The sequence below is a fragment of the Bufo bufo genome, chromosome 2, assembly GCF_905171765.1.
Source record: "Bufo bufo chromosome 2, aBufBuf1.1, whole genome shotgun sequence".
In the NCBI taxonomy this organism is placed as follows: domain Eukaryota; kingdom Metazoa; phylum Chordata; class Amphibia; order Anura; family Bufonidae; genus Bufo; species Bufo bufo.
The window spans coordinates 190,460,999-190,487,854 of record NC_053390.1 but is presented as its reverse complement, the minus strand read 5'-3'; the positions used below and the strand labels follow the sequence as shown (position 1 = coordinate 190,487,854).

The 26,856-nt window shown below is 43.3% G+C and overlaps 1 protein-coding gene across 1 annotated transcript in view; it reads left to right on the top strand.

Annotated features, from left to right (window-relative positions):
* FBN2 (fibrillin 2) overlaps positions 1-26,856 on the top strand; it is a 372,340-nt gene that overhangs the window by 241,848 nt on the left and 103,636 nt on the right. The window contains exons 19-24 of the mRNA XM_040415981.1: positions 3,997-4,122; positions 5,540-5,659; positions 8,316-8,453; positions 10,455-10,505; positions 24,616-24,741; positions 25,174-25,401. Coding sequence (XP_040271915.1) covers positions 3,997-4,122; positions 5,540-5,659; positions 8,316-8,453; positions 10,455-10,505; positions 24,616-24,741; positions 25,174-25,401 — 789 coding nt within the window. The remainder of the gene's footprint in view (positions 1-3,996; positions 4,123-5,539; positions 5,660-8,315; positions 8,454-10,454; positions 10,506-24,615; positions 24,742-25,173; positions 25,402-26,856) is intronic.

The following is a 26,856-nucleotide window of genomic DNA, read 5'->3' as shown; positions in this document are numbered from 1 at the left end:
ATCTTTTTCGTCCTCAATGCGGCCGCCCCCCCTGCCCTCAAATCCAACACCTTGTCCTCTGGCAATCTACACTCCATTCGCATGGTATCAATGACTTATCCCCAGAAAACTTAACTCCGTTGTTGGCCCCACTGTTTTGTCAACTGCCAATGGAACCCCAAATAACTCAAAAACTGACTGCAACGTAGATAACAACAAGGAACAAACTCTAGATCCTCCCGGCCCTAAACACAGAAAATCGTCTAGGTAGGGAATAATAGATGAACTACCCGACTCTTTAACAACCACCCACTCCAAAAATGAACTAAAACGCTCAAAATAGGCACAAGACACTGAACAGCCCATCGGCAAACACCTATCCACAAAATAGCCATCATTCCAAAAGCAACCCAGTAAATACAAACTATCCGGGTGAATCGGTAATAGGCGGAATGCCGACTCGATGTCAGATTTTGCAAATAGGGTACCCGGTCCTAACTCTCTCACCCACTCGACAGCCGCGTCAAAGGAAGCATAAAACACCAAACAAAGCTCAGGGTCTATGCCCTCGTTGACCGACGCACCCTTTGGGAAGGATAAATGATGTATAAGCCGGAATTTATTCGGGTCCTTTTTGGGAACCAAACCCAGAGGGGAGATACGCAAATTACTCATGGGCGGCGTAAAAAACGGGCCATCCATCCTTCCCAAAGAAACCTCTTTTGCTAACTTCTCCGACACGATTCCCGGAAATTCTAATGCCGAGCGCAAATTCTTCCGCGTCTCCACCACCGGCAACGGATGAGAGGGGATATGAAATCCTAACGTAAAACCCAAACGTAAAAATTCTGCCACTTTTTGGTTAGGATATCTACTTAGATAATCCCCCATCCTTTCCACTTGCACTGGAGTCCGCCCCTTTTGCAAACCCATCCCCCCCTCTTTGTCTACCACCTCTAAAACAGCTGTTGGCCCCATGGCCGCCCCCACATTCGGAACACTCATGCCTAAATTTACATTTTTGTCCAAACTTGCAACCTCCTTCATTAAAAAGGAAACAGAACCCCTTACCGGCTGGCGCGTTCCCCGTGGACTGGGCCGCCCCCCCCCCCCCCCGACTCACTCCGAAAGGACTGACCAGTCCTTCCAGGGGCTGTAACTCTCATCCATAAGGCTATATCCTTATGGTCCCATCTCATGGTAGGGCGGACCGTTTTTCTTTGACGGAATTGTTCATCATATCGTAACCACCCAGAGCCCCCGTACACCCGATAAGCTTCCCCAATTGCGTCCAGGTAACAAAAAAGCGCCGAACAGCAATCGGGATACTTTTCCCCAATCACACTTGCTAGAATGGCAAAGGCCTGCAGCCAATTACCAAACGTCCGCGGATAAGCCGAAAAAACGACGCTTGTCATCTTCCTCCTTCCTAACCCCATCCTTTTTTACTACATCCAGATTAAAGCGTTCTAACGGAAGGAGAGAAAAAATTTCTATATATTCTCCCCGCCAAATCTTTTCTCACACATCAGGCTTCAAGTGTGCTCCCAGGGGACCCTCAAAACACACATACACTTCCCCTTTTGCAGCATCATCTAACCTGGACCTTTCCTCGCCCCCCCCTTCCCCCCGCCTGCGTTTGTACTGACACTGACCCCGCCACCCCTCCGCTAGCGGGTGTGGGCACATTACTACCCCCTGTCCCCAATCCTCATGCCTGTAAGGGGGCCGCACCTAACCCCCCCATCCGGACTGACCCCAGCTAGGCCACATAGCAAGCGTCCCAAACCCCCAATAATGGTACTATTGCTCCCACCCAAACTGCCTGACCCTTGAAGTATAGATAACAGCGATCCCATGGATGTCTCACCTAGCTGCCCGGGCGCTGTGAACCCAGCAGCCGAAGGTCCTGATTCCTGTCGCACAGCTTCTGGATCAATCAGTACAGTCCTCTCTTGGTCACTTGCTTCAGACGCAGACGGCGCCCCAGCTGCGGCCACGCTGGGCACGTTGAACAAGACTCTGGAAAGCTCCCTCACGTCTAGGCCGTAGGGACCAGCCGCAAGCCGTCCGTCCTCCAAAAGAGGCCTGCGCACATCCCTTCCTCCGACATGCGCAGCCTCGTGCCACTCCACCACCGCATCTTCACGCCCAAGAGGCCTGCCCAGGTACTGGGTCCCCGCCTGAGCAACCTCGTCCTCCTCCGCTAGATGATGCTGTCCTTGGCGAGGTCTGTGCCCACTCCTGGCTCCGCCAGACACAGCCAGGTTTGCCACTACTAGGGGCCCATCCTGTGAAGGCCTGCGCTGGGCACTGCTACATGCCTGCACAGCCCCACTGTCGTCTCTGCTGCTGCCACTACTCCCACACAGAGCAGGCCTACTCCTCGCTCTGATGGAGGGGGATCCCACAGAACCCGGTCCTGACTCCCTGGCTGCCGCTGCTGTGGGCTGGGAAGAGACCCCCCCTGCCGCCGCTGGGTCCCGCCGGATACGTGGATTCCTCCCATGCCGGGAGGCAGAAGGAGAGGTAAGGCTGGGAACCTCCCGGCGTGAAGGGTCCCCTGAGGGGCTACTGACACGGCGCCGGACCCGGGGGGGTAACTCGGGGCGTCTTGCTGGTGGAGTGGGGCTAGCTGTACCCACCTCCGCCCCCCCTAACATGGTAGTCACCTGCTGCTCCAACCACCCGGGGCCTCTGGAGTCTGCCGCTTCCCTCAACCGCCGCAGCATCGCCTCCACTGCTTGCGACATGGCTGGACGCGATGCTGGCTAGATGCTGGCTCCTGCTTATCCCCAAAATGGCGCCTGTTTTCCCGCTCCCACTCTCATTTAAAAACTCGGACCCCCGCCCCTTCTCAGACCACTCCCCGCCTCACATCCGCATTCATTAACCCTAACCTAACCCTAGCCCTCGCTCTACAAAACCCCTCATGCCGGCCTCCCCTGAACTTCGCTTCCGTCTGGCTTCACTTGAGTTTTCCATTTCTTACCACTCTGAGATCTTACTATATCAGTGTATGCATGGAGCTATAAGGAAGGTCATGAAGATATTACATTCAAGTGTAACGATGAAGGACCAAGACTATGTGAACTATTTGGACAGAGAGTTTTAGCAAAGCTGTGTTTTTTCATTCATTTAGAGTTATCTATTAATTATTGTTGTAGTGTGAAACCTTTATGCGAATGTGAAAATATATCTTCTTCAGGTTGAGTTATATTGTATTGTGATAATACAGACACAGTATGCAATAAAAAAAACTGCATGCAAAGGAACAGATAATGCAGATAATGCAACCTGACACCTAAGTTTATGTTGTTGACAAATCATTTTATAGCCTTTTGTCCCGAATGAGCTTTTTGAGGTAAATAAAAGGAAAGATCATTAATTGTGGTTTCTGTTAATTCCAAACATTGCGTGTGGTAATGCAAGCAAACATATGTTCTCCAGACATTTCTTTATATCTGTTCAGGTTTTGCAGAGCTTTTTTGAGGCTCTGTTGTAAATTTCAAATTGTGTGTGAATTATTTCTTGATACATTTATTTATGAGTTTATTATGATTGTATTTCCCTCTTGGCAAATGATGGCATATAACTAACATTTGCAATTATTTTCTGATCGGTCCAACTGCAAGGATGAATGTCCTCTATGTAAATGCCCACTGCGGCCCTCCAGCTGTTGCAAAACTACAACTCTCAGCCAACCCGAACAGCCTGCAGGTATCAGCCTACATCAGGGCATTCTGGGAGTTGTAGTTTTACAACAGCTGGAGGGCCGCAGTTTGAGGATGCTTGGTGTAGAAGGTAGTTCCTCACTTGCGATGCCCTCTTTGAGCTAGAATGGAAGGCATTTACCTTGCAATAGCCAAGAAGTTAGAGGAGCTGAAACCTAATCTGGCTACACTTGGGAACCCCTTTCAGAGACACTGATTAGCCTAGAACTACCTATTCTGTAAATTTCCCTTGCACAAAATGGTATTGCTGTGATGTTTAAAAACAGAGTGTTTTGTTTTCCAGACATCGATGAATGCTTAGTAAATAGACTGCTGTGTGACAATGGTCTCTGCCGAAATACACCAGGAAGTTACACCTGCTCATGTCCCAAGGGGTATTTATTCAGGTCTGATACTGATACTTGTGAAGGTAATTATTGGTTTACAGATAATCACTGTAGATTGCTCTGCCTATGAAATACAGACATAGATGCATGTTTGCACCAATTCCATTCTTGCATCTGCTTCTATCCTTGTCATGCATCCCTGCAATTGCTTATTTTATTATTTTACAGCATCCCTTCGTGAGCCCCTCTCTTTCCTAAGTTTGGACAACCCCCTTAAAGGGTCACTGAGATTTCAGAAAGCTTACAGACATCTCAAAAGTTATGATCGTCAGGGGTCTGAGTGCTGAGGCTCCCCCCACCGATCTCTAGAACAAGGAGAGAAAAGGAAGACTGACTAAATAGAAAGTCTATGGGCCCATCTCACTCTCATCTGGTGTAGTAAGGAGAGACAGCACGCTAAGCAAGAGCTTCTCTCCTCTCATTCTAGCAAATGGTGGGGTCTCATAGCTCAGGCCTCCACCCATCAACACTTTTGATATGTCCATATTTTTCTAATCCTGGGCGACACCTCTATTTTTAAAGTTTTACAAATAAGCTAAGAAGTCAGTGAGGAATATATGGTTACACATTCTGTGGAAAAAAAGAGATACAGAGTTCATTATTCTCATATTACGCTGATACTTAGAAGACCATTGTTGACCTCTGACTTACATTAGTGTGATGGGAAAACCACAGTGGTCACAGTAAATACCATGCAATAGCTTGGTTTTGCTAATCTATCTAGATCTGTATTTAAAGGAACACATCATGGATAACGGGCACACTGTGTTGAACCTAGTGCAGGCAATGATGGGGACACATAGATTTAAATACCACCAAAGTGAGAATCCTTGTGTAATCTGTGTGCATATACTCTAGAGAAGCCCATGTCACAGCTATGGGGCCAATGCATTTTTGTCCCATACCTTTTACCTTTGGGTAGAGATAAACGTTACTCTAAGAAACTCCATTGCAAGCAAACTAGGAGATAGGGAATTGGCCTAAGGGTTATTGAAAGGAATTGGGGGGGGGGGGGGGGGGGAATAAACACCAGGTCTTTCTGTCTTAGAAGCAAATCCTATCATTAACGAGAGGCCCAAATAAATCTTTACTATGGGACCCCTTTTCCATGATGTATGTCACTGACCAGAGTGTTCCTTTAAGATGATGCAATCCTTGACCCACCAGGAATAAAAACAGGCATCTGTTAGAATGCAAAACTTGCTGCTCTATTGAATGTAAATTCTGAACAGGAAAAGTTCTCTGGGACAATTAGTTGAGATTATGGAAAAATACACATTGCTGCCAAGTCATATAAGACTATACTCAAACTTATTATAGTAAGATTTTTAGGATACCTAAAACAGGGGAGGATATATATTGACATTTTCATTTATTCATTTTAGACTTTACTTTCTTACATAATCCCAATCTAACCAAAAGTATTTTGTATGCTTCCAGACATTAATGAATGTGAAAAGAGTCCATGTGTTAATGGGGCATGTAGAAATATTCTTGGCTCATTTCACTGTGACTGTTCTCCTGGAAGTAAGCTGGATTCCACTGGCCTCATCTGCATAGGTAGGTCATCCTACTGTATATTAAGTGAATATTTTATATTTCAGCTGCGCTTAAGAGAAGATACAACAAAAATATGAAAATGATAGTAGTGTAAACCATGTTATACTTAAGGCGGTTTGCTGGGAGTAGAGTAGCATGTTGATGACTTATCTTCAGGACAGGTGATCTATATCTGAACAGTGAAGGTCTGACACCGAGCATCCCTGCCAATCAGCTGTTTGAAGAAGTTGCTCAGGTGAGCCAAGCAAAGCCCCATACAGTGTATTGCAACCCAGAGCCATTCAGTTGAATGGGACTGAGCTGCACTCAGGCTATGTGACCAATGAATGTGACATCATTGTCCTAGGAAGAGGCTGAGATGCTCATCGGATCACCGCAGCCTCTTCATCCACCTGATTGTTAGGGGTGCTACAGGTCAGACCCCCAACCGATTTGATATTGATGATTCTGAGGATAGGTCATGAATATTCTATTCCTGGAAACCCCCTTTAACACTGAATGTCTGTTGCCAAAATCAGAATGATTTATATTGGAAGTCCATAAGATGTGTATTATCACAATACAGGTTTACAGTGGTTAAAACACCTTATGTGTTTTCATTGAGATGTGTAAGCGTTTGAAAAAGGTCAATCACGTGACAATATATGTCCTCTACTTTTATGATGTGCACACCGTATTGAATTTTAAGAAGAGGCAGGTGTTTTGTCAGTAGCATAACATGAACTGTTTCTTCTTCAGAATTAGGGTCTGCACAGTCGTGGTGTGCTAGCAAAAGTCTACTAGTGTGCTAGCAAAAGTCTGCCAAAATAGAGTGCCACCCAGTTTACTTTAATATATTGCGTGTCCACCAATCCCCCACCCTCTCACACAGACTCAAACACAGTTTGACTCGAAATAGTTCCAGCTATAATGTACCCCCAGAGCTAGCCAAAATACCCCACAGTGCCCCAACTGACAGCCTCAATTCTCCCAGATTGGCACATTATGGCATCAGAACACATTGCATCACTTTAAATTTGTTATTTACTGAAAGGCAATGGGAAAAACCTAATGCCACAATAATGAACGTTTGGCTCTGGTTTGAAATTATGGTTGGCATATTCCTAAAATAGTGGTTAGTTTGTAGTTGTGCTCTATGCACTTTGAAAATAATCCTGTGTGTTTTCTCCTTCCAAAGTATCTACTCATTTCTGCCTTTTAACTCCCACATTGTCTGTTTTTTCATCCAAACATTTGTACTGTATGTTGTGCAACCAAATCTTTGTGGCCAACAATCACACCAGCAATTTCGATTTTTCCTGCTAGAAACCGTTTGTCGCCACAGGCACCGGTCCTTCTGTAATAGTATAATTAAAGGAAAAAACATTTATTTTGAAGATATTTAGGTTGTCTCACTTCAGCAAATGACATTGATCATGTAGAGAAAGCTAATACAAGCCACTTACTAATTATCCATATTGCCTCCTTTGCTGTCTGTATTCATTCTTCCATCACATTATACACTGCTCATTTCTAGAGGATATGACCACCCTGTAATCCAGCAGCAGTGGTCGTGCGTGCACCTCTCTGGTGGCTGGGACCGTGGAAGTGTGTATAGGCATGCATGCACAATAGCTCCCATCCCAGCCACCTCATAGCTACACTGCAGCAGTGGTTGTAACCCCGGAAAACGAGGGATTTTTATATGTTTGAAAAAGGAATTAAGCAAAGAAGACAAGATGGACAATCACAATACATTAAGAAGTGCCTTGTATTAACTTCCTCTACATAAAAAATGCTATTTGCTGAAGTGACACAACCCCTTTAAAGTCAGATTAATGGACAGTTTAGGCAAGAAGCCCCAGACTGTACCTACTCCAACATGTGGCTCTCCCACCTGGGAGTTGTAGTTTCCCAAAAGCTTGAGATGGCCAGGTTTTAGACCACTGCCTTAGACTAGTTTCACACTAGCGTTTACCATATCTGGCAGGCTGTTCCGGCAGGGAGCAGCCTGCCAGAGATGTCTGGATCTGGCATTACCTGAATCTACTGCATTGCTGTCTGGCCCCATTGACTGCCGGTCTCTGCCGATCCTCATTATAGTCAATGGGGCCCACGGGTGTCAGGTAGTATCTGGATCCAGACATCTCAGGCAGGCTTCTCCCTGCGGGAACAGCCTACCGGAGATGGTAAATGCTAGTGTGAAACTAGCCTCAACCAATGGACGAATCTCTTGATTTATTTATTTTACACAATTATATAGCGCTGACATATTCGGCAGCCCTTTACAAACATTGTCATCATTTGCTGTCTCCAGTGGGGCTCACAAACTAAGTTCCCGATCAATATGTCTTTGGAGTGTGGAAGGAAACCGGAGCACCCGAAGGAAACCCACACAAACACGGGGAGAACATACAAACTGATGTTGTCCTTGATCTTAGTTTTTACTCACAACCAGACTTTTATTATTTATTAACATATTTAGTCCAAAAGCAATAATCTTTCTGGATAAGATACATCTAAATTACGATAGAGATTTTGACACCAGCTAACAGTTTGACTTATTGATCATTATAACCAATTTTATCTATGCTCTTCAGTAAACCAGTGCCTAAGGTATTTCCAGAATCTTATAGCAAAGTTTAACTAATACAAAAATACATCTCATTTGTTACAGACAGCTTGAAAGGAACGTGCTGGCTCAATGTACAAGATAATCGCTGTGAGGTCAACATAAATGGAGCCACTCTTAAGTCAGAATGCTGTGCAACACTGGGCGCTGCATGGGGAAGTCCTTGTGAAAAATGTGAATTTGGTATGTTATGGATATTTGTATGTATTTTCTAGTTTATAGCTATATATATCTTAAATCTGGGTCACATTATTGATTAAGACTAGTAACATAAAGATGCACATATAAAGCAAGAAAAGGGGCTAATTTTTGTAGTGTAGGCCTTGTCCGTCGACTGTTTGGTCTGCTCAGATTCATTCAAGTAAAGCCCACGGGCAATAGTGGTGCTGCTCCTGAAAGAAAATGAAAACCAATGACTTTGATAAATCATGCCTAATATATTTCGGACTAAATAACAATGTAACACAGCAGCTGTCGACCAATGAATGGATTTAGGTTGAGGCTGCTTCTAAGGGCATTGTCAAGGTGGACCCCTGGTTTTCCCCCTTTCATCCCCTTACAGGAATCTGGACTTTGCAGCAGGGGCCACCAGTTCACTACATCTAGGAGTACTAGGAGTACATAGTGTTTTTTTTCCAGAGGCTGCTGACCCAGGTGGGTCAAGAAACACTGGTGCATGGCACCAAGGGGACAGGCAATAGCAAGGTCAGTGGACAAGGCGAGGTCAGGACTGGCAGAGTTCATGCAATACGGAAAACAGGCACAGGGTTAATATAGTGGTAAGGCAGGGGGAGGGACAGTTGGCACAGGGTCAATATGGGGATAAGGCAGTGGGAAGGACTGTTGGCACAGGGTCAATATGGGGATAAGGCAGGGGGGAGGACATGGTCAATCTCTTAAACGGCAGAGGTAGGGTGCAGAAGATTAGAATAATACAATAGCTCACCTTTGCAGGACTAGACACGCTAGGAACCTTTTGCTCATGCTCCTTCCTATAGGTGAATGCCCCCTACATACCTCAGGGAATGCTCCCATTGAATGAAGAAAGATTAACCTATGTCTGTTTTGACCCTACACAGTACTTGTAACCTTTCCTAACCTGCTGTTTTAGCAAATATTGTAATAACAATTCTGGGGAGTCTATTCTTATGACTTTATAATGTGTTTTTCCTTTATTATTCCTGCTAAACATAATAATAATAATAATAATAATAATAACATTTATATAGCGCCAATATATTCCACAGCGCTACACAATCAGGAGGTTCAAGTACAAACAGTCATAAATAACATGGCAAAAAACAAGTTAACCATTAAAACAAGAGTATTAAGCTCCCTGCTTGCAAGAGCTTACAATCTATGAGAATATAGGGGTGACACAAAAGGCAATAAGTGCTTGATTTGAACTATGGTACAGCCATCTTAATACAATAGTGGAGTAGTGCTTCTGAGTGCATGGAGTGTGGGTATTTGACGATGGACTAGGTTCAGAAGAAGTTATCATTTGATTACTAGCAGTTTGCAATGAAGGTCCAGATGGGTGTTACCAGTTGGGAGTCTGTTCCTGCACAGTCTGGCACCTGGCACTATCCAATCGGCGCTGCCAGTGTCAGGCTGGCACACCCCCAACTGGTAATGCACAACTGGATTTTCATTGCAAACTGCTAGCAATTAATTCTGAATTTCTAGTAGGAATAATAAAGTAATGGCACAACAAAGAGTCATAAGAATAGATGCTCCAGAATTGTTATTACATGGGGAATGCAATAGGTTACTAAAACAGAGATGTCAGGAGATGTTACAGGTCCTCTTTAAGAGCTGGGAAGTGTGCATGCCCTAAGGAGGAGATCACCAGGAGGCAGGTGAGGACCCAGCTGGTGTGAATACTCCAGCTGCTGTGCCCACCAAGAGAAAGGAAATGCTGAAGGGCATGATCCTCCAGCATCGCTTTCTATTATATACATAATAATAATAATACCATATTTCCCTCTTCATTAAGTAAAAAATAAGTGTTTTTATATATTATATCTTTTTATGGACCAGAAGACATAGCTAAAAATAATTTAATATCTTATAGTAGCTTACATGAACATAAAGCATCATTTATAATCTCAGCATTATTTCAAACTGAAAAATATTGCATTGAAGCTTAAAAATCATCACATGTAATTTACTTCATTATAGATCCAGCCTGTCCACGTGGATTTGCAAGAGTGATGGGAGTTTCATGTGAAGGTGATGATGTTTGTCTTGTTTTACTTTGATGTTTTTGTGTTCACAGTCATATTTCATGCTTTACAGTGCTCTACCCAAGTATCGGCTTGTGAGTACCACAAATCCCTCAGGCTCTTCACTGTCTGTTGGCAAAAAAAATACTGTTGTGTACTAATGAAATCATGGATGTCATAGCATTACTGACATTGGCACCAGGATGAAAGCCATGACTTGAAACCAACCACATAACTGGCACTTAAGTTCTGTATTAGTGCAATGTAACAGCTACATAACACTAAAACTACAACTACAGGACTACACCAACACAATTCCACTGCTATATGACCAGTGTCGGAATGGGAACCATAGGGCCCACCAGTGGAAGTGACTTTTGGGGCCCTCCCTACAGTTGCATGCAAATATTGCTAGTTCATTGTTAGGCCTTTATGACACAGCAATTTTACATAGTGTTGAGCGGAATATTCAAAAAGCAAATTTTTATCGCGAATATCGGCACTTCGAGAATTTGCGAAAATTTTTAATATAGTGATATATAATCGTAATGATAAATATTCATTTTTTGTTTTTTTAACACAGTACACATCAGGTGATCATCCCTCTCTTCTTCTAGCTTGTGGGCCAATGAGAAGGCTTTGTCACAGCTTAGCAACATCCCTAGCAACCAATAGAAAAGTTGCCTACCCCTTACTATATAAGAACCTCCCCAGCAGCTATTTTCTAAAGTTTATTGCAGTTATGAAAGAGACAACAGTGTCATTGCTGTGATCTGTGCTTTGTTGTATTACATTAGACAGTTAACTTATATAAATAATTCAGATAGTTAGAGGGGAGATAGTGTAGGTAAGATTGATCTATAGTGTAGCTGATAGGTTCCAGTACAGGGTGTTAGAGTCCATTCACACGTCCGCAAAAGGGTCCGCATGCGTTCCGCAATATCGGGAACGGGTGCGGACCCATTCATTCTCTATGGGGCCGGAAGAGATGCGGAGAGCACACTGTTTCTCCAGTCTCAGGAAACATACCAGCTTGAAAAATGTAGCATAGCGAATTCTCGAATTTGCAAATATATGACGAATATTCTACGAAATATTTGCGAAATATCGCAAATTCAAATATTGCCCCTGCCGCTCATTACTAATTTTACTCCAAATTCCAGGACACATAACTTTTTAAATAGTAAAACCGCTTTCATTACATGGCTTTTTTATTGCATGAACAGTATAAATAACATTATTAAAAAGATTTGTATCGATTATTTCATATTTTACAAATTTTGAACTGTAAAAGCACGTTTTGTGGAGAAAGAGTAATTTTTGTCTTTGTATTCCAAAAGCCATAACCTTATTTTTCTAGCTGTGTAGCTGAATGAGGGCTTGTTTTTTTTGCATGAGTTACAGTTAGGGTCCATCCGCATTTTGCGGAACGGAATTGCGGACCCATTCATTTCTATGGGGCAGCACGCAATTGCGGACAAGAATAGGCATTTTCTATTAATTGCCGGCGATGTGCGGTCCGCAAAATGCGGAATGCACATAGCTGATGTCCGAGTTTTGCGGATCCACGGATCCGCAAAACACACACGGACGTGTGAATGGACCCTTATTGTCTTTGAAAGGAGTACATTTTACTAAAGTTAATGCCGTGCAACATATCCATATGATATATACACTATATTATCTATATTATCCTAAGCTGCTACTTAGATATGCTAACCGAACTAAGCTCAGCAATAAGATATGCTCAGATATGGTAAAAGAAATAAGCTTTAAACATAGATATGGCAGAAGAGCCAAGTACTTAGACCTAGTAATAGAACCAAGCTCAGTACTAACATACAATATCTTAACCAAGCTGAGCACTAAGGCCTCTTTCACACGAGCGTGTCCGGATAAGGTCCGGATGCGTTGCGGCAAACCCGCGCGAGTAGGTACCCAATTGCAGTCAGTTTTGACTGCAATTGCATTCCGTTGTTCAGTTTTTATCACGCGGGTGCAATGTGTTCATCTCACGCATTGCACCCGTGCTGAAAACTCAGAAATGCTAACAGAACCATGCTCAGAACTATCATACACTAACAGATGGCATCATAATTAAGCTTTGTACTTGGATAAGTCAACAGAACCAAGCTCTGTGCCTAGATATGAAAACAGTACCAAGCTCTGTGCATAGATACGATACCAGAACCAAGCTCTGTGCATAGATACAATAACAGAACCAAGCTCTGTGAATAGATACAATAGCAGAACCAAGCTCTGTACATAGATGCAATAACAGAACCAAGCTCTGTGCCTAGATATGATAACAGAACCAAACTTTGTGCCTAGATACGATAACAGAACCAAGCTCTGTGCATAGATACAATAGCAGAACCAAGCTCTGTATCTGTATGCAACAACAGAACGAAGCTATGTGCCTAGATACGATAACAGAACCAAGCTTTGTGCCTAGATACAATAACAGAACCAAGCTCTGTGCATAGATGCAATAACAGAACCAAGCTCTGTGCCTAGATACAGTAACAGAACTAAGATCTGTGTATAGATACGATAACAGAACCAAGCTTTTTGCCTAGATATGATAACAGAACCAAGCTGTGTGTATACAGTAAGGTCCATAAATATTGGGACATCGACACAATTCTAACATTTTTGGCTCTATACACCACCACAATGGATTTGAAATGAAATGAACAAGATGTGCTTTAACTGCAGACTGTCAGCTTTAATTTGAGGGTATTTACATCCATATCAGGTGAACGGTTTAGGAATTACAACAGTTTGCATATGTGCCTCCCGCTTGTTAAGGGACCAAAATTAATGGGACAATTGGCTTCTCAGCTGTTCTATGGCCAGGTGTGTGTTATTCCCTCATTATCCCAATTACAATGAGCAGATAAAAGGTCCAGAGTTCATTTCAAGTGTGCTATTTGCATTTGAAATCTGTTGCTGTCAACTCTCAAGATGAGATCCAAAGAGCTGTCACTATCAGTGAAGCAAGCCATGATTAGGCTGAAAAAAACAAAACAAACCCATCAGAGAGATCGTAAAAACATTAGGCGTGGCCAAAACAACTATTTGGAACATTCTTAAAAAGAAGTAACGCACCGGTGAGCTCAGCAACCAAAAGCAACACCAAAAGACCCGGAAGACCATGGAAAACAACTGTGGTGGATGACCGAAGAATTCTTTCCCTGGTGAAGAAAACATCCTTCACAACAGTTGGCCAGATCAAGAACACTCTCCAGGAGGTAGGTTTATGTGTGTCAAAGTCAACAATCAAGAGAAGACTTCACCAGAGTGAATACAGAGGGTTCACCACAAGATGTAAACCATTGGTGAGCCTCAAAAACATGAAGGCCAGATTAGAGTTTGCTAAATGACATCTAAAAAAGCCTTCACAGTTCTGGAACAACATCCTATGGACAGATGAGACCAAGTTCAACTTGTACCAGAGTGATGGGAAGAGAAGAGTATGGAGAAGGAAAGGAACTGCTCATGATCCTAAGCATACCACCTCATCAGTGAAGCATGGTGGTGGTAGTGTCATGGCGTGGGCATGTATGACTGCCAATTGAACTGGTTCTCTTGTATTTATTGATGATGTGACTGCTGACAAAAGCAGCAGGATGAATTCTGAAGTGTTTCGGACAATATTATCTGCTCATATTCAGCCAAATGCTTTAGAACTCATTGGAGGGCGCTTCACAATACAGATGGACAATGACCCAAAGCATACTGCAAAAGCAACCAAAGAGTTTTTTAAGGGAAATAAGTGGAATGTTATGCAATGGCCAAGTCAATCACCTGACCTGAAGCCGATTAAGCATGCATTTCACTTGCTGAAGACAAAACTGAAGGGAAAATTCCCCAAGAACAAGCAGGAACTGAAGACAGTTGCAGTAGAGGCCTGGCGGAGCATCACCAGGGATGAAAACCAACGTCTGGTGATGTCTATGCGTTCCAGACTTCAGGCTGTAATTGACTGCAAAGGATTTGCAACCTAGTATTAAAAGTGAAAGTTTGATTTATGATTATTATTCTGTCCCATTACTTTTGATCCCTTAACAAGTGGGAGACACATATGCAAACTGTTGTAATTCCTACACTGTTCACCTGATTTGGATGTAGATACCCTCAAATTAAAGTTGACAGTCTGCAGTTAAAGCACATCTTGTTCGTTACATTTCAAATCCATTGTGGTGGTGTATAGAGCCAAAAATGTTAGAATTGTGTCGATGTCCCAATATTTATGGACCTGACTGTAGATATGATACCAGAACCAAGCTCTGTGCATACATACGATAACAGAACCAAGCTCTGTGCCTAGGTACAAAAACAGAACCAAGCTCTGTGAATAGAGACAGTAACAGAACCAAGCTCTGTGTATATAGACACTAACAGAACCAAGCTGCATACAGTTGCAAGAAAAAGTATGTAATTATATGGATTTCTGCACAAATTGGTCATAAAATGTGATCTGATCTTCATTTAAGTCACAACAATAGACAATCACAGTCTGCTTAAACTAATAACACACAAAGAATTAAGTGTTACCATGTTTTTATAATAACACACCATGTAAATATTCACAGTGCAGGTGGAAAAAGTATGTGAACCCCTAGACTAATGACATCTCTAAGAGCTAATTGGAGTGAGGTGTCAGCCAACTGGAGTCCAATCTATGAGATGAGATTGGAGGTGTTGGTTACAGCTGCCCTGCCCTATAAAAAACACACACCAGTTCTGGGTTTGCTTATCACAAGAAGCATTGCCTGATGTGAATGATGCCTCGCACAAAAGAGCTCTCAGAAGACCTACGATTAAGAATTGTTGACTTGCGTAAGGCTGGAAAGGGTTATAAAAGTATCTCCAAAAGCCTTGCTGTTCATGAGTCCACAGTAAGACAAATTGTCTATAAATGGAGAAAGTTCAGCACTGCTGTTACTCTCCCTAGGAGTGGCCCTCCTGTAAAGATGACTGCTAGAGCACAGCGCAGACTGCTCAATGAGATGAAGAATAATGATGAGCGGGAGGTGCCATATTAGATTTCGACGAAATTCGCGAATATTCGCTTGAATATTCATCGAAATCGAATATTCGTCATTATTCTAGTTATCGCGATTAATATGCGATTTAAATACTCGCGTATTGCGATTTTAGCTTAAGGTAACTTTCCTATTGGTTTGATATCTAGAATTAGCGAAGATGACGAATATGAATGTATTCGTCATATTCCTCAAAACGAAGATAACGAAGTATTCTCCATCTTTGTTTTAGCTCCATATTCGTCAACTTCGCTAATTCTAGCAATCAAATAGGAAAGTTGACTAGAGACAGCTAAGTTTTTAATTCGCTATGCGATAATATTACTTTGCTTTTTTTTATAAATAAAATAATTATAATACTTGATAATTATTATAATTATTCTATTTATTTAAAAAAAGCAAAGTAATATAATCGCATAGTAAAATAATTGCATGTCTCTATAGTCAACTTTCGTATTTGATTGCTAGAATTAGCGAAGTTGACGAATATGGAGTTAAAACGAAGATGGAGAATACTTCGTTATCTTCGTTTTGAGGAATATGACGAATACATTCGTCATATTCGTCATCTTCGCTAATTCTACCAAGCCAACCATAGTAAACACAGCTCTAAGTTGAAATCGCAATGCGATTACTTCAAGTTATATTAATCGAATTGCGATTTCAACTTAGAGCTGTGTTTCTAATTGGTCTGCGTGCTAGAATTAACGAAGTTAACGAATATGGAACATAGCAGTGCTAAGTTGAAATCGCAATTCGATTACTTCAAGTTATATTAATCGAATTGCGATTTCAACTTAGAGCTGTTTCTAATGGGTCAGCTTGCTAGAATTAACAAAGTTAACGAATATGGTATAGCAGTGCTAAAGTTGAAATCGCAATTCAATTAATATAACTTGAAGTAATCGCATTGCGATTTCAACTTAATTCTCACATCCGACAGTACATTCTAGTATGGAGGCGTTCCCATGGTGATGGGGACGCTCCATGAGCACGGAAGTCGGCAGAAGCGGCAACGGGCACTGACTGGAGCAGCCAGGAAGCCAGGAATCCTCAGGACAGGTAAGAACTACTTTTGGGAAGTGGGAAAGAAAAAAATAGAACAATAAAAATAAAAAATAAAAGAATATTGGAAATAGCGAATTTATAGTGCTATATTCAAAATATTCGCAAATTAGCGAAGTGCCGATATTCGCAAAAAAAATTCGCTATTCGAATATTCGCGCTCAACACTAATAAAGAAGAATCCTAGAGTGTCAGCTAAAGACTTACAAAAGTCTCTGGCATATGCTAACATCCCTGTTAGTGAATCTACAATATGCAAAACACTAAAAAATAATGGATTTCATGGGAGGATACCACAGAGGAAGCCACTGTGGTCCAAAAAAAACATTGCTGCACGTTTACAGTTTGCACAAGAGCACCTGGATGTTCCACAGAAGTACTGGCAAAATATTCTGTGGACAGATGAAACCAAAGTTGAGTTGTTTGGAAGAAACACACAACACTGTGTGGAGAAAAAGAGGCACAGCACACCAACATCAAAACCTCATCCCAACTGTGAAGTATGGTGGTGGGGGCATCATGGTTTGGGGCTGCTTTGCTGCGTCAGGGACTGGACGGATTGCTATCATCGAAGGAAAAATGAATTCCCAAGTTTATCAATACATTTTTCAGGAGAACTTAAGGCCATCTGTCCACCAGCTGAAGCTCAACAGAAGATGGGTGTTGCAACAAGACAACGACCCAAAGCATAGAAGTAAATCAACAAGAGAATGGCTTAAACAGATGAAAATATGCCTTCTGGAGTGGCCCAGTCAAAGTCCTGACCTCAACCCGATTAAGATGCTGTGGCATGACCTCAAGAAAGCGATTCACACTAGACATCCCAAGAATATTGCTGAACTGAAACAGTTCTGTAAAGAGGAATGGTCAAGAATTACTCCTGACCGTTGTGCACGTCTGATCTGCAACTACAGGAACCGTTTGGTTGAAGTTATTGCTGCCAAAGGAGGTTCAACCAGTTATTAAATCCAAGGGTTCACATACTTTTTCCACCTGCACTGTGAATGTTTACATGGTGTGTTCAATAAAAACATGGTAACATTAAATCCTTTGTGTGTTATTAGTTTAAGCAGACTGTGATTGTCTATTGTTGTGACTTAGATGAAGATCAGATCACATTTTATGATCAATTTGTGCAGAAATCCATATCATTCCAAAGGGTTCACATCCTTTTTCTTGCAACTGTATATAGATACAGTAACAGAACGAAGCTCTGTGCATAGAGACAGTAACAGAACCAAGCTGCATGTATAGATACAGTAACAGAACCGAGCTCTCTGCAAAGATACGGTAACAAAAGCAAGCTCTTTGCATAGAGACAGTAACAGAATCAAGCTCTGTTCATAGAGACAGTAACAGAACCATGCTCTGTGCATAGAGAGAGTAACAGAACCAAGATTTGTGCATAGAAACAGTAACAGAACAGAGCTCTGTGCATAGAGACGGTAACAGAACCAAGCTCTGTGCATAGAGACGGTAACAGAACCAAGATTTGTGCATAGAGACAGTAACAGAACAGAGCTCTGTGCATAGAGACAGTAACAGAACCAAGCTCTGTGCCTAGAGACGGTAACAGAACCAAGCTCTGTGCATAGAGACGGTAACAGAACCAATCTCTGTGCATAGAGACAGTAACAGAATAGAGCTCAGTGCATAGAGAGAGTAACAGAACCAAGCTCTGTGCATAGAGACGGTAACAGAACCAAGCTGTGTGCATAGAGACGGTAACAGAACCAAGCTGTGTGCATAGAGACGGTAACAGAACCAAGCTGTGTGCATAGAGACGGTAACAGAACCAAGCTGTGTGCATAGAGACGGTAACAGAACCAAGCTGTGTGCATAGAGACGGTAACAGAACCAAGCTGTGTGCATAGAGAGAGTAACAGAACCAAGCTCAGTGCATAGAGAGAGTAACAGAACCAAGCTCTGTGCATAGAGACGGTAACAGAACCAAGCTGTGTGCATAGAGACGGTAACAGAACCAAGCTGTGTGCATAGAGACGGTAACAGAACCAAGCTCTGTGCATAGAGAGAGTAACAGAACTAAGCTCTGTGCATAGAGAGAGTAACAGAACCAAGCTCTGTGCATAGAGAGAGTAACAGAACCAAGCTTTGTGCATAGAGACAGTAACAGAACCGAGCTCAGTGCATAGAGACGGTAACAGAACCAAGCTCTGTGCCTGGAAACGGTAACAGAACCAAGATTTGTGCATAGAGACGGTAACAGAACCAAGATTTGTGCATAGAGACAGTAATGGAATCAAGCTCTGTGCTTCCATGTAGTAACAGAACAAAGCTCATTTAGAGAAAGCAACAGAAGTCAGTCTTAAATATGTACACAATCACACCAAGCAGCACATAAAAAATAGTGATGCTGCAGTGATTACATGTGTTCTGTTACATTGCGTGCAACTGCCACAGAAATTTCTCATTTTGATGGGAAATTTGTCAACTTTTCCATGCAACTCATATGCAGTTTTGTTTCTTATGAAATCACTAAGTTGCATGCAGCTTCTGTCTAACCCCAAAATACATTCCCTTTTACTTCACATTTGGGAGATTGTTTTCCCTTATATGTTTTTAGATCAAAAGGAGGACTGGAGTGTGTTTTTAAGAAAAAGAGAAACCATTCCTAAGAAAATATTAGTGAACATTTCCTTTCCCCTTTGAGTCACACTTAGGGTACTTTCACACTAGCGTTTTTCTTTTCCGGCACTGAGTTCCGTCTTAGGGGCTCAATACCAGAAAAAAACTGATCAGTTTTATCCTAATGCATTCTGAATGGAGAGTAATCCGTTCAGGATGCATCAGGATGTCTTCAGTTCAGTCTTTTTGACTGATCAGGCAAAAGATAAAACCGCAGCATGCTACGGTTTTATCTCCGGACCAAAAAAACTGAAGACATGCCTGAATGCCGGATCCGTCATTTTTTTTTACATAGGAATGTATTAGTGCCGGATCTGGCATTTAAAATACCAGAATTCCGGATCCGTCCTTCCGGTCTGCACATGCACAGACCGGTAAAAATGTGAAAAAAAATTGTAACAGATCCGTTTGTCCGTATAACAAACGGACAGAGGAATCCGTTCTTGAAATGCATTTGTAAGACGGATCAGGATCCTGATCAGTCTTAAAATGCATTCAGTTGGCATACGTTTTTCCGGATCCGGCAGGCAGTTCCGGCGACGAAACTGCTTGCCAGATCACTCTGCCGCAAGTGTGAAAGTAGTCTAACACACTTCACAGGCAGGCATGGTTTTATACACATTTTTACATATGAAGGCACCCTTTAACACTACACTATATACTGGACAGTATAGATTTCCCTTACCTACTTCATATGGTGGCCCTCTCTGGCATGTGTATTGTGGCTGCAGCATCCTCTCATAGCAGCAGTGCTTCCATACTGTGTAGGAAGGCTGATAAAGCGGAGGAGAGCCTGTGAGTACTTTTAATTATCAGGGGTGCATCCAGTGGCGTTGCTAGGGCTGGTGTCACCCGGTGCGGTAGAAAATGGTGTCACCCCCCCACCCCCCCTCCCCGAAGCAATAATTTTTTTGCCATATATGGGGGCTATGGTGGTGCTACTGCCATAGGGGGCATCCGTTAGCTCAGCAGACCCCCCCTAGCAGTCAGAGCCTGGTCTCGGGAGGGGCACTTCCAGATCATTTTCTGCCCGCCACGACAAAACAATGGTGCTTATAGAACAGACTACACAGTGTAGAGGTATACTGTATATTGTGTGGCACAGTGTAGCGGTATACTGTATATTGTGTGGCACAGTGTATGCTATATGTGTATAACAAACATATTTCACATAAAAACTTACAATTACTTGGCTTGGCCCTTGGGGATCTCGGACGCCACTTCAACACTTTGGCCAGAGGCTCGGCGGAGCTGATGTGTTTTATCCTAATGAGAAAGATTTCATAATAAGGATTTGGAGAAAGGGCAGAGGGATAGCAGAGCAGGGAGAGGCTGGTGCTGCTACTAGGGGGCTCATACCATAGGGGAGTAATAAAGCCCACCATAATTCCCCCTCCTTAGTAGAAATAATTCTCCTTTTAATGTGACAGTGCAAAAAATACCCCCTTGTAATCCCCCCAGTTGAGCTAATGTCCCCATAGTGCCCCCATAATGTCCCAGTATAAAATACCCCTATATAGTGCCCCCAGTAAATTCCCCCATAGTGCTCCTCTCCCCCCTTCCTGCTAGTGCCCCCCATAATGTACCAGTATAAAATGCCCCATATATAGTGCCCCAGTAGATGCCCTCAGTGTCCGGCCTCTGATAGGCTGCCGGCCTAGTGTCCCCCATAATGCCCCCCAATAATGTGCCAGTAAGTGTCCCCATAGATGCCCCCCCCATCATGTGCCAGTATCAAGTGCCTCTCTCCTTCCCACCAGTATCAAGTGCCTCTCTCTTCCCCCCCCATGTCCCAGTATCATAGTGCCATCTCCCCCCCCCCCCCAAAAAAAGTGCCAGTATCAAGTGCCTCTCTCCCCCCCATGTGCCAGTATCATAGTGCCAAACCCACCCATGTGCCAGTATCAAGTGCTAACCCCCCCACGTGCCAGTATCAAGTGCCTCTCTCCCCCCATGTCCCAGTATCATAGTGCCATCTCCCCCCCCCAAAAGTGCCAGTATCAAGTGCCTCTCTCCTCCCCCCCATGTCCCAGTATCATAGTGCCATGCCATCTCCCCCCCAAAAGTGCCAGTATCAAGTGCCTCTCCCCCCCATGTGCCAGTATCATAGTGCCAAACCCACCCATGTGCCAGTATCAAGTGCTAACCCCCCCCCACGTGCCAGTATCAAGTGCCTCTCTCCCCCCATGTCCCAGTATCATAGTGCCATCTCCCCCCCCCCCAAAAGTGCCAGTATCAAGTGCCTCTCTCCTCCCCCCCATGTCCCAGTATCATAGTGCCATGCCATCTCCCCCCCAAAAGTGCCAGTATCAAGTGCCTCTCCCCCCCATGTCCCAGTATCATAGTGCCATGCCATCTCCCCACCCCCCAAAAAGTGCCAGTATCAAGTGCCTCTCTCCCCCCCATGTCCCAGTACCATAGTGCCATGCCATCTCCCCCCCCCATGTGCCAGTATCAGGTGCGAACCCCCCCCATGTGCCAGTATCAGGTGCCAACCCCCCTCCCCCCATGTGCCAGTATCAAGTGCCTCCCGCTCCCCCCATGGCAGTAACAGTTGGGTATTAAAAAAATATACATCTATACACATGACAGCTGCCCAAACACACCCAGCTCTGCTACATCTATACACATGACAGCTGCCCCAGCACACTCAGCTCTGCTATATCTCTATATATCTATCTACTGTATAGCAATACTTAGAGATATATAGATGTATATGTGGTTAAGTGCTTTGCCTCTGATACAGAAGGTTGTGGGTTCGAATCCCAGCAGAAACTTTTCTGAAATACAGGCTAAATTAGAATACACAAGCACTGACTCCATATATGGACATACAGGGTGAGACACAGGAAGAGGCTGCATCGCAGTGCTTTGCCTCTGATACAGAAGGTCATGGGTTCGAATCCCAGACACATCTTTCCCTCTCCTGAGGACGGCAATACAAATGACTCGTAAATGCTGGCCCTGCTGGTGTCACCCCCATCAATGGTGTCACCCGGTGCGGTCCGCACTCCCCGCACCCCCCTTGCAACGCCACTGGGTGCACCCAGCCAGTACTTTCTGTCAGTGAGCTTATATCCACATGCTCTGATTTTCACAAAAAACGTTGCATTTTGCCGCGATTTTTGTGAAAATCAGAACATGTGGATATAAGCTTGCTAGCTCACTGACAGGGAGTGCTGACTGGAGGAACCCATGTCAGTTAAAAGTACTCACAGGCTCTCCTCCCCTTTATCAGCCTTTCTATTTAACACTTCCTGTACTACAGCTTGGGGCAGCATGGTGGGCCCCCCAGTGGTTGACATCTTTGTAGATTGCAGCAGGGGATCATGGATGTGTTCAGCGGGCGGGCCAATGAAGACAGGAGGTGGGCCTCTCCACGCAGCTCATTGACCGCCACCTGTCTGCAGCTCAAGGAAAAAGTTTTAGTGACAGTGAGCTTTCAAACATGAAGGCTCACTTACGGTGCAGGGGCCCATCGAGGAATTCCCCACCTCCCCGGTGGGCCAGTCCGAGCCTGTATATGACACTTGCAGACTAAAAGATGTACAAGGGAGATTTAGCAAAACTGGTGTAAAGTAGAACTGGATTAGTTACCCATAGCAACCATCAGATTCCACCTTACATTTTTCAGAGCTACTTTGGAAAATGAAAGGTCGAATCTGACTGATTGTGATTAACAGCAATACCAGTTTTCTTTTACACCAGTTTTGATAAATCTCCCCATCTTGAATGCATTAAAAAGTCACTGTTATTTCTACAAACTTCGCATAAATGAACAGTGCAAGGGAATATAAGAAATGTTGTAATATATCTTATCAGAGAAAAATGACTCTTACACCCCACTCCTAAACTAATGTTCTCTGTAAAGTCCACTTTTGGAGAAAAGATAGATGTCAGCTCACTGAAGGATCAGATTACATGCTGCCCATAGTAGTCTACAGAAAAGGGAGGGTGAGGGAGGTGCAGTGAGAGAGAAGAACTTATTAACAGAGACATACATGCCGCCCATCGAATTCTATGGAGGGGAGGAAGAATGCTGCTAGAGGAAGAAAGTAAAAACACTTTTCTCTGAAAATATAAATTACAAAGTTTCTTATATTCACTTCTACTATTGATTTAGCAAAGTTTGTTGAAACGCGAATGACCATTTAAGTAATGTTGGTCTGTTTCACATATTGTGGTTTTGTTGTGGTTTTTATTCCATAATTTTACTGCAGTCTTCACAGAACCTCCTGTAGTCTGTACAAAACCACAAAGTATGAGCACAGCCTAACTTTACTACATACAGATGCAGCCAAGCTAAACTTGATGGTTGACGCGTTAAGTAAAGAATGGCAAGAAAAAGATGACTAACTTTTCAATAGATTTCAATGGCTTTTGTCACGAGATAACGGTTTTTAGAGGGATTCCTCTATTCAGGATCCTCATATCTTGGCTAGATTGGAGAGCAGCTACAAAGAGCCTCTTTCACCCTGGAGATCCTGTCTGGTATTAGGTATTGTGCAGGCAACCTACAGATAAAAATGGGCACTGTGTAATATTTAGTTTCCTCCGGATGGCAGAGATTGAACAAGCACAGATTGTATGAAAGCAGATGACCTCTTTTTATTTTCTATAAGTTGGGAATTTTATGAGGTTAATAGTACACTATGAACTAATAAATGGATTAACACAATAGGTGGCCATACACCTTACTGCTCGTTCGCATCTCCGTTAGGCACAGAGCAGCCTGCTGGATCTCACAGAATCCGGTATTGCCAGATTCTGCACCTCATCTCCAGATCCGCATTGATTGTAATGAGGTGCAGCGATGATCCAGTCACTGTCCGGCAAAAAATGCCAGGTTTGAGCAGGACAAAAAACGCTGCATGCAACGGTTTTTTGTCCTTTCAATAGCCGGCATTTGCACAGGATCAGGCTGCCAGCAGACTGCTATGTCTCCTGACCTCCCCACCCCTAAACACATATACAGTGAGGAAAAGAGAATACAGCAATCCACTTCCAGGCACCTCCCTTGGAAACAATATACCAGGTATGTAAAAATCCAACATGCCAATCCTTCTTTCCCCTGACAATAGCTGTTGAGGAGAGTGGGGTCACCACCATACACATTAGAATTGTTTGGTTCAGCAGACGTTCTGTAATGTGCATGTGCACCTTATTTTATTGAAAACTGTTTTTTTTTAGCACATGATAATAGCTTTCGTTGTTTGCTACATTATTTTTAGCCTTGTCCTTATAAAATCTCTTGAAATGACAGTATAATTTTTTCATCATACAAAATCTATGTAAAAATTGTGTTTCAATAAATTTCCTTCAGTTTACTAAGTGATTGGTTTTATGGTTATCTAGATGTCAATGAGTGTGAAGTCTTTCCTGGTGTGTGCCCTAATGGCATTTGTGTCAATTCTATGGGATCGTTTTCCTGTAAGTGCCCTGATGGGCTAACTCTGGATGGAACAGGCAGACTTTGTTTAGGTAAGCATTTGTCTCTTCACTTTATATCCTGTTCATAGCTTAAATAATTGGTCTACAATAGGGAAGCCACACAATGCATCTGACTGCCATTCAAGTGAATGGCTGTCCTTATAATTCATGGAACAGCTGGATCTACTGGAGTGAAGGTCCCAGATCTGCTATGACTCATCAAGCAACCTCTATCTCTTTGGTTCTTGACTTTTGACTCAATATACATATAGAGTATATGATGCACCAAGAGTGGATTTATAATGTGTGACTTCTAGTGAGTAATGTTCTTGTTTTTATTTTTATATTAATCCCATATTTTTAGAGTTGATTGCAAATAATATATGTCACTGTTTTGACCCATAATGTTATATTTATTCAAACTGTTTAGTTACAACGTTTTGGATCCAAACATATAATTGACAGTGTCTTTCTTTTTTGAAGATCTACGTATGGAGCAGTGTTTCCTAAAATGGGATGAAGATGAGTGTGTCCATCCAGTTCCTGGCAGGTTCCGTCTAGATGCCTGCTGTTGTACTATAGGACAAGCCTGGGGTAGTGAATGTGAGGAGTGTCCAAAGCCTGGTACTGCTGAATACGATATCATCTGTCCAAGAGGTCCTGGCTTTACGAACAGGGGAGATGTTTTATCAGGGAGACCTTTCTATAAAGGTAATGTTCGCTAGAACAGGTCACATTGTTCTTTCAATATTTAATCATTAGAGTTTGGTTCTTCACTCCTGGAGATCTCCCAGAGGGGCTGGATCTGCAGAGGAAATCATACTTACCTGATCCCTGCTGTTGGTTTCTGACGCTCATGTCTACCCTTATCAACAACCAGTTACATGCAGTCATGGAGTCGCTGCAACCAATGATTGTCTGCAGTAGTGACGTGTCACTCATGTATCATGTGACATGACACATAGGAGACACATCACCACTTCATTTGACCTTCGTCAAACAAGAGGAGACCTGAGAGCTGCAGCAGCCCAGGGTGGGGAGGTAAGTATGATTCCCTCCACAGGTCTACCTATGCTATGGAATCTTCCCAAGAGGCCCCGAGGGGTGAAAAAACCCTTTAATAGTGTTGGGCGAGCATGCTCGTCCAAACACAATTTTGACTTGAGCATTGTGATGCTCGGCACATTGCGGTGTTCAACCAAACAGCGCGTGTGCTCGAGCACGATGCTCGAGTCTCCTCCCCGCACGTTTGTTGGCTGCTACACAGCCAATAAATGTACAGGGAAGTACTGGCACTCACTGTAATGCCATAGCCATGTTGGTTATTGGCATTACAGTGATTGGCTGGCCGGAACGCGTCATAAGGTGCTATATAGCAACCAATGACACGTGGTTCAGCTTAGTCTTAGTCAGGGAGAGCTGCAGCAGAAGGGACAGATAGTGTAGGGACAGGAATTTTTTTAGGCAGAGTTTAGTCTTGAAAGGTGTTAGAGACTATTGTTTTATCTGGCTGCAATATATATTATTAGCGCAACCTGCGCTAAATTGCGTGCAATTGTTTGGCCGCTGCTGACAGTTACACAACCTCTGCTACATCTGTTGTGTTACATTTACGCATCCTTAATATCTGTGACATTCAATGCAATTGTTTGGCCACTGCTGACAGCGACATTACCTGTGCTACATCTCCTGTATAACATTTGCACATCCTAAATATCTGTGACATTCATTTAAATTTTTTTGCCGCTGGTGACAGTAACATTACCTGTGCTACATCTCCTGTATAACGTTTGAACATCCTAAATATCAGTGACATTCAGTTAAATTTTTTTACAGCTGGTGACAGCGACATTACCTGTACTACATCTCCTGTATAACGTTTGCACAAATATCAGTGACATTCAGTTTAAAGGGACACTGACAGGCCCTATAAACATGTGCCCAAGGGGTGGTCTTTCTCCTGCATTTGTGCCCAGACGCGCCCCAAATGCCTTTTCCTAGCCCCGCCCAGCTCATTATTATTCACTGCGCTAGGCTTTTCCAGTCCCCAATGCTGCGAGATCCTGCGCATGCCAAATAGAAACGTATGAGCATCGGAGCCTCTGCGCGTGCGCCGGACACCTTACCCGGCACCCTCACTCGCCGGAATCGTAGTACGCCTGCGTC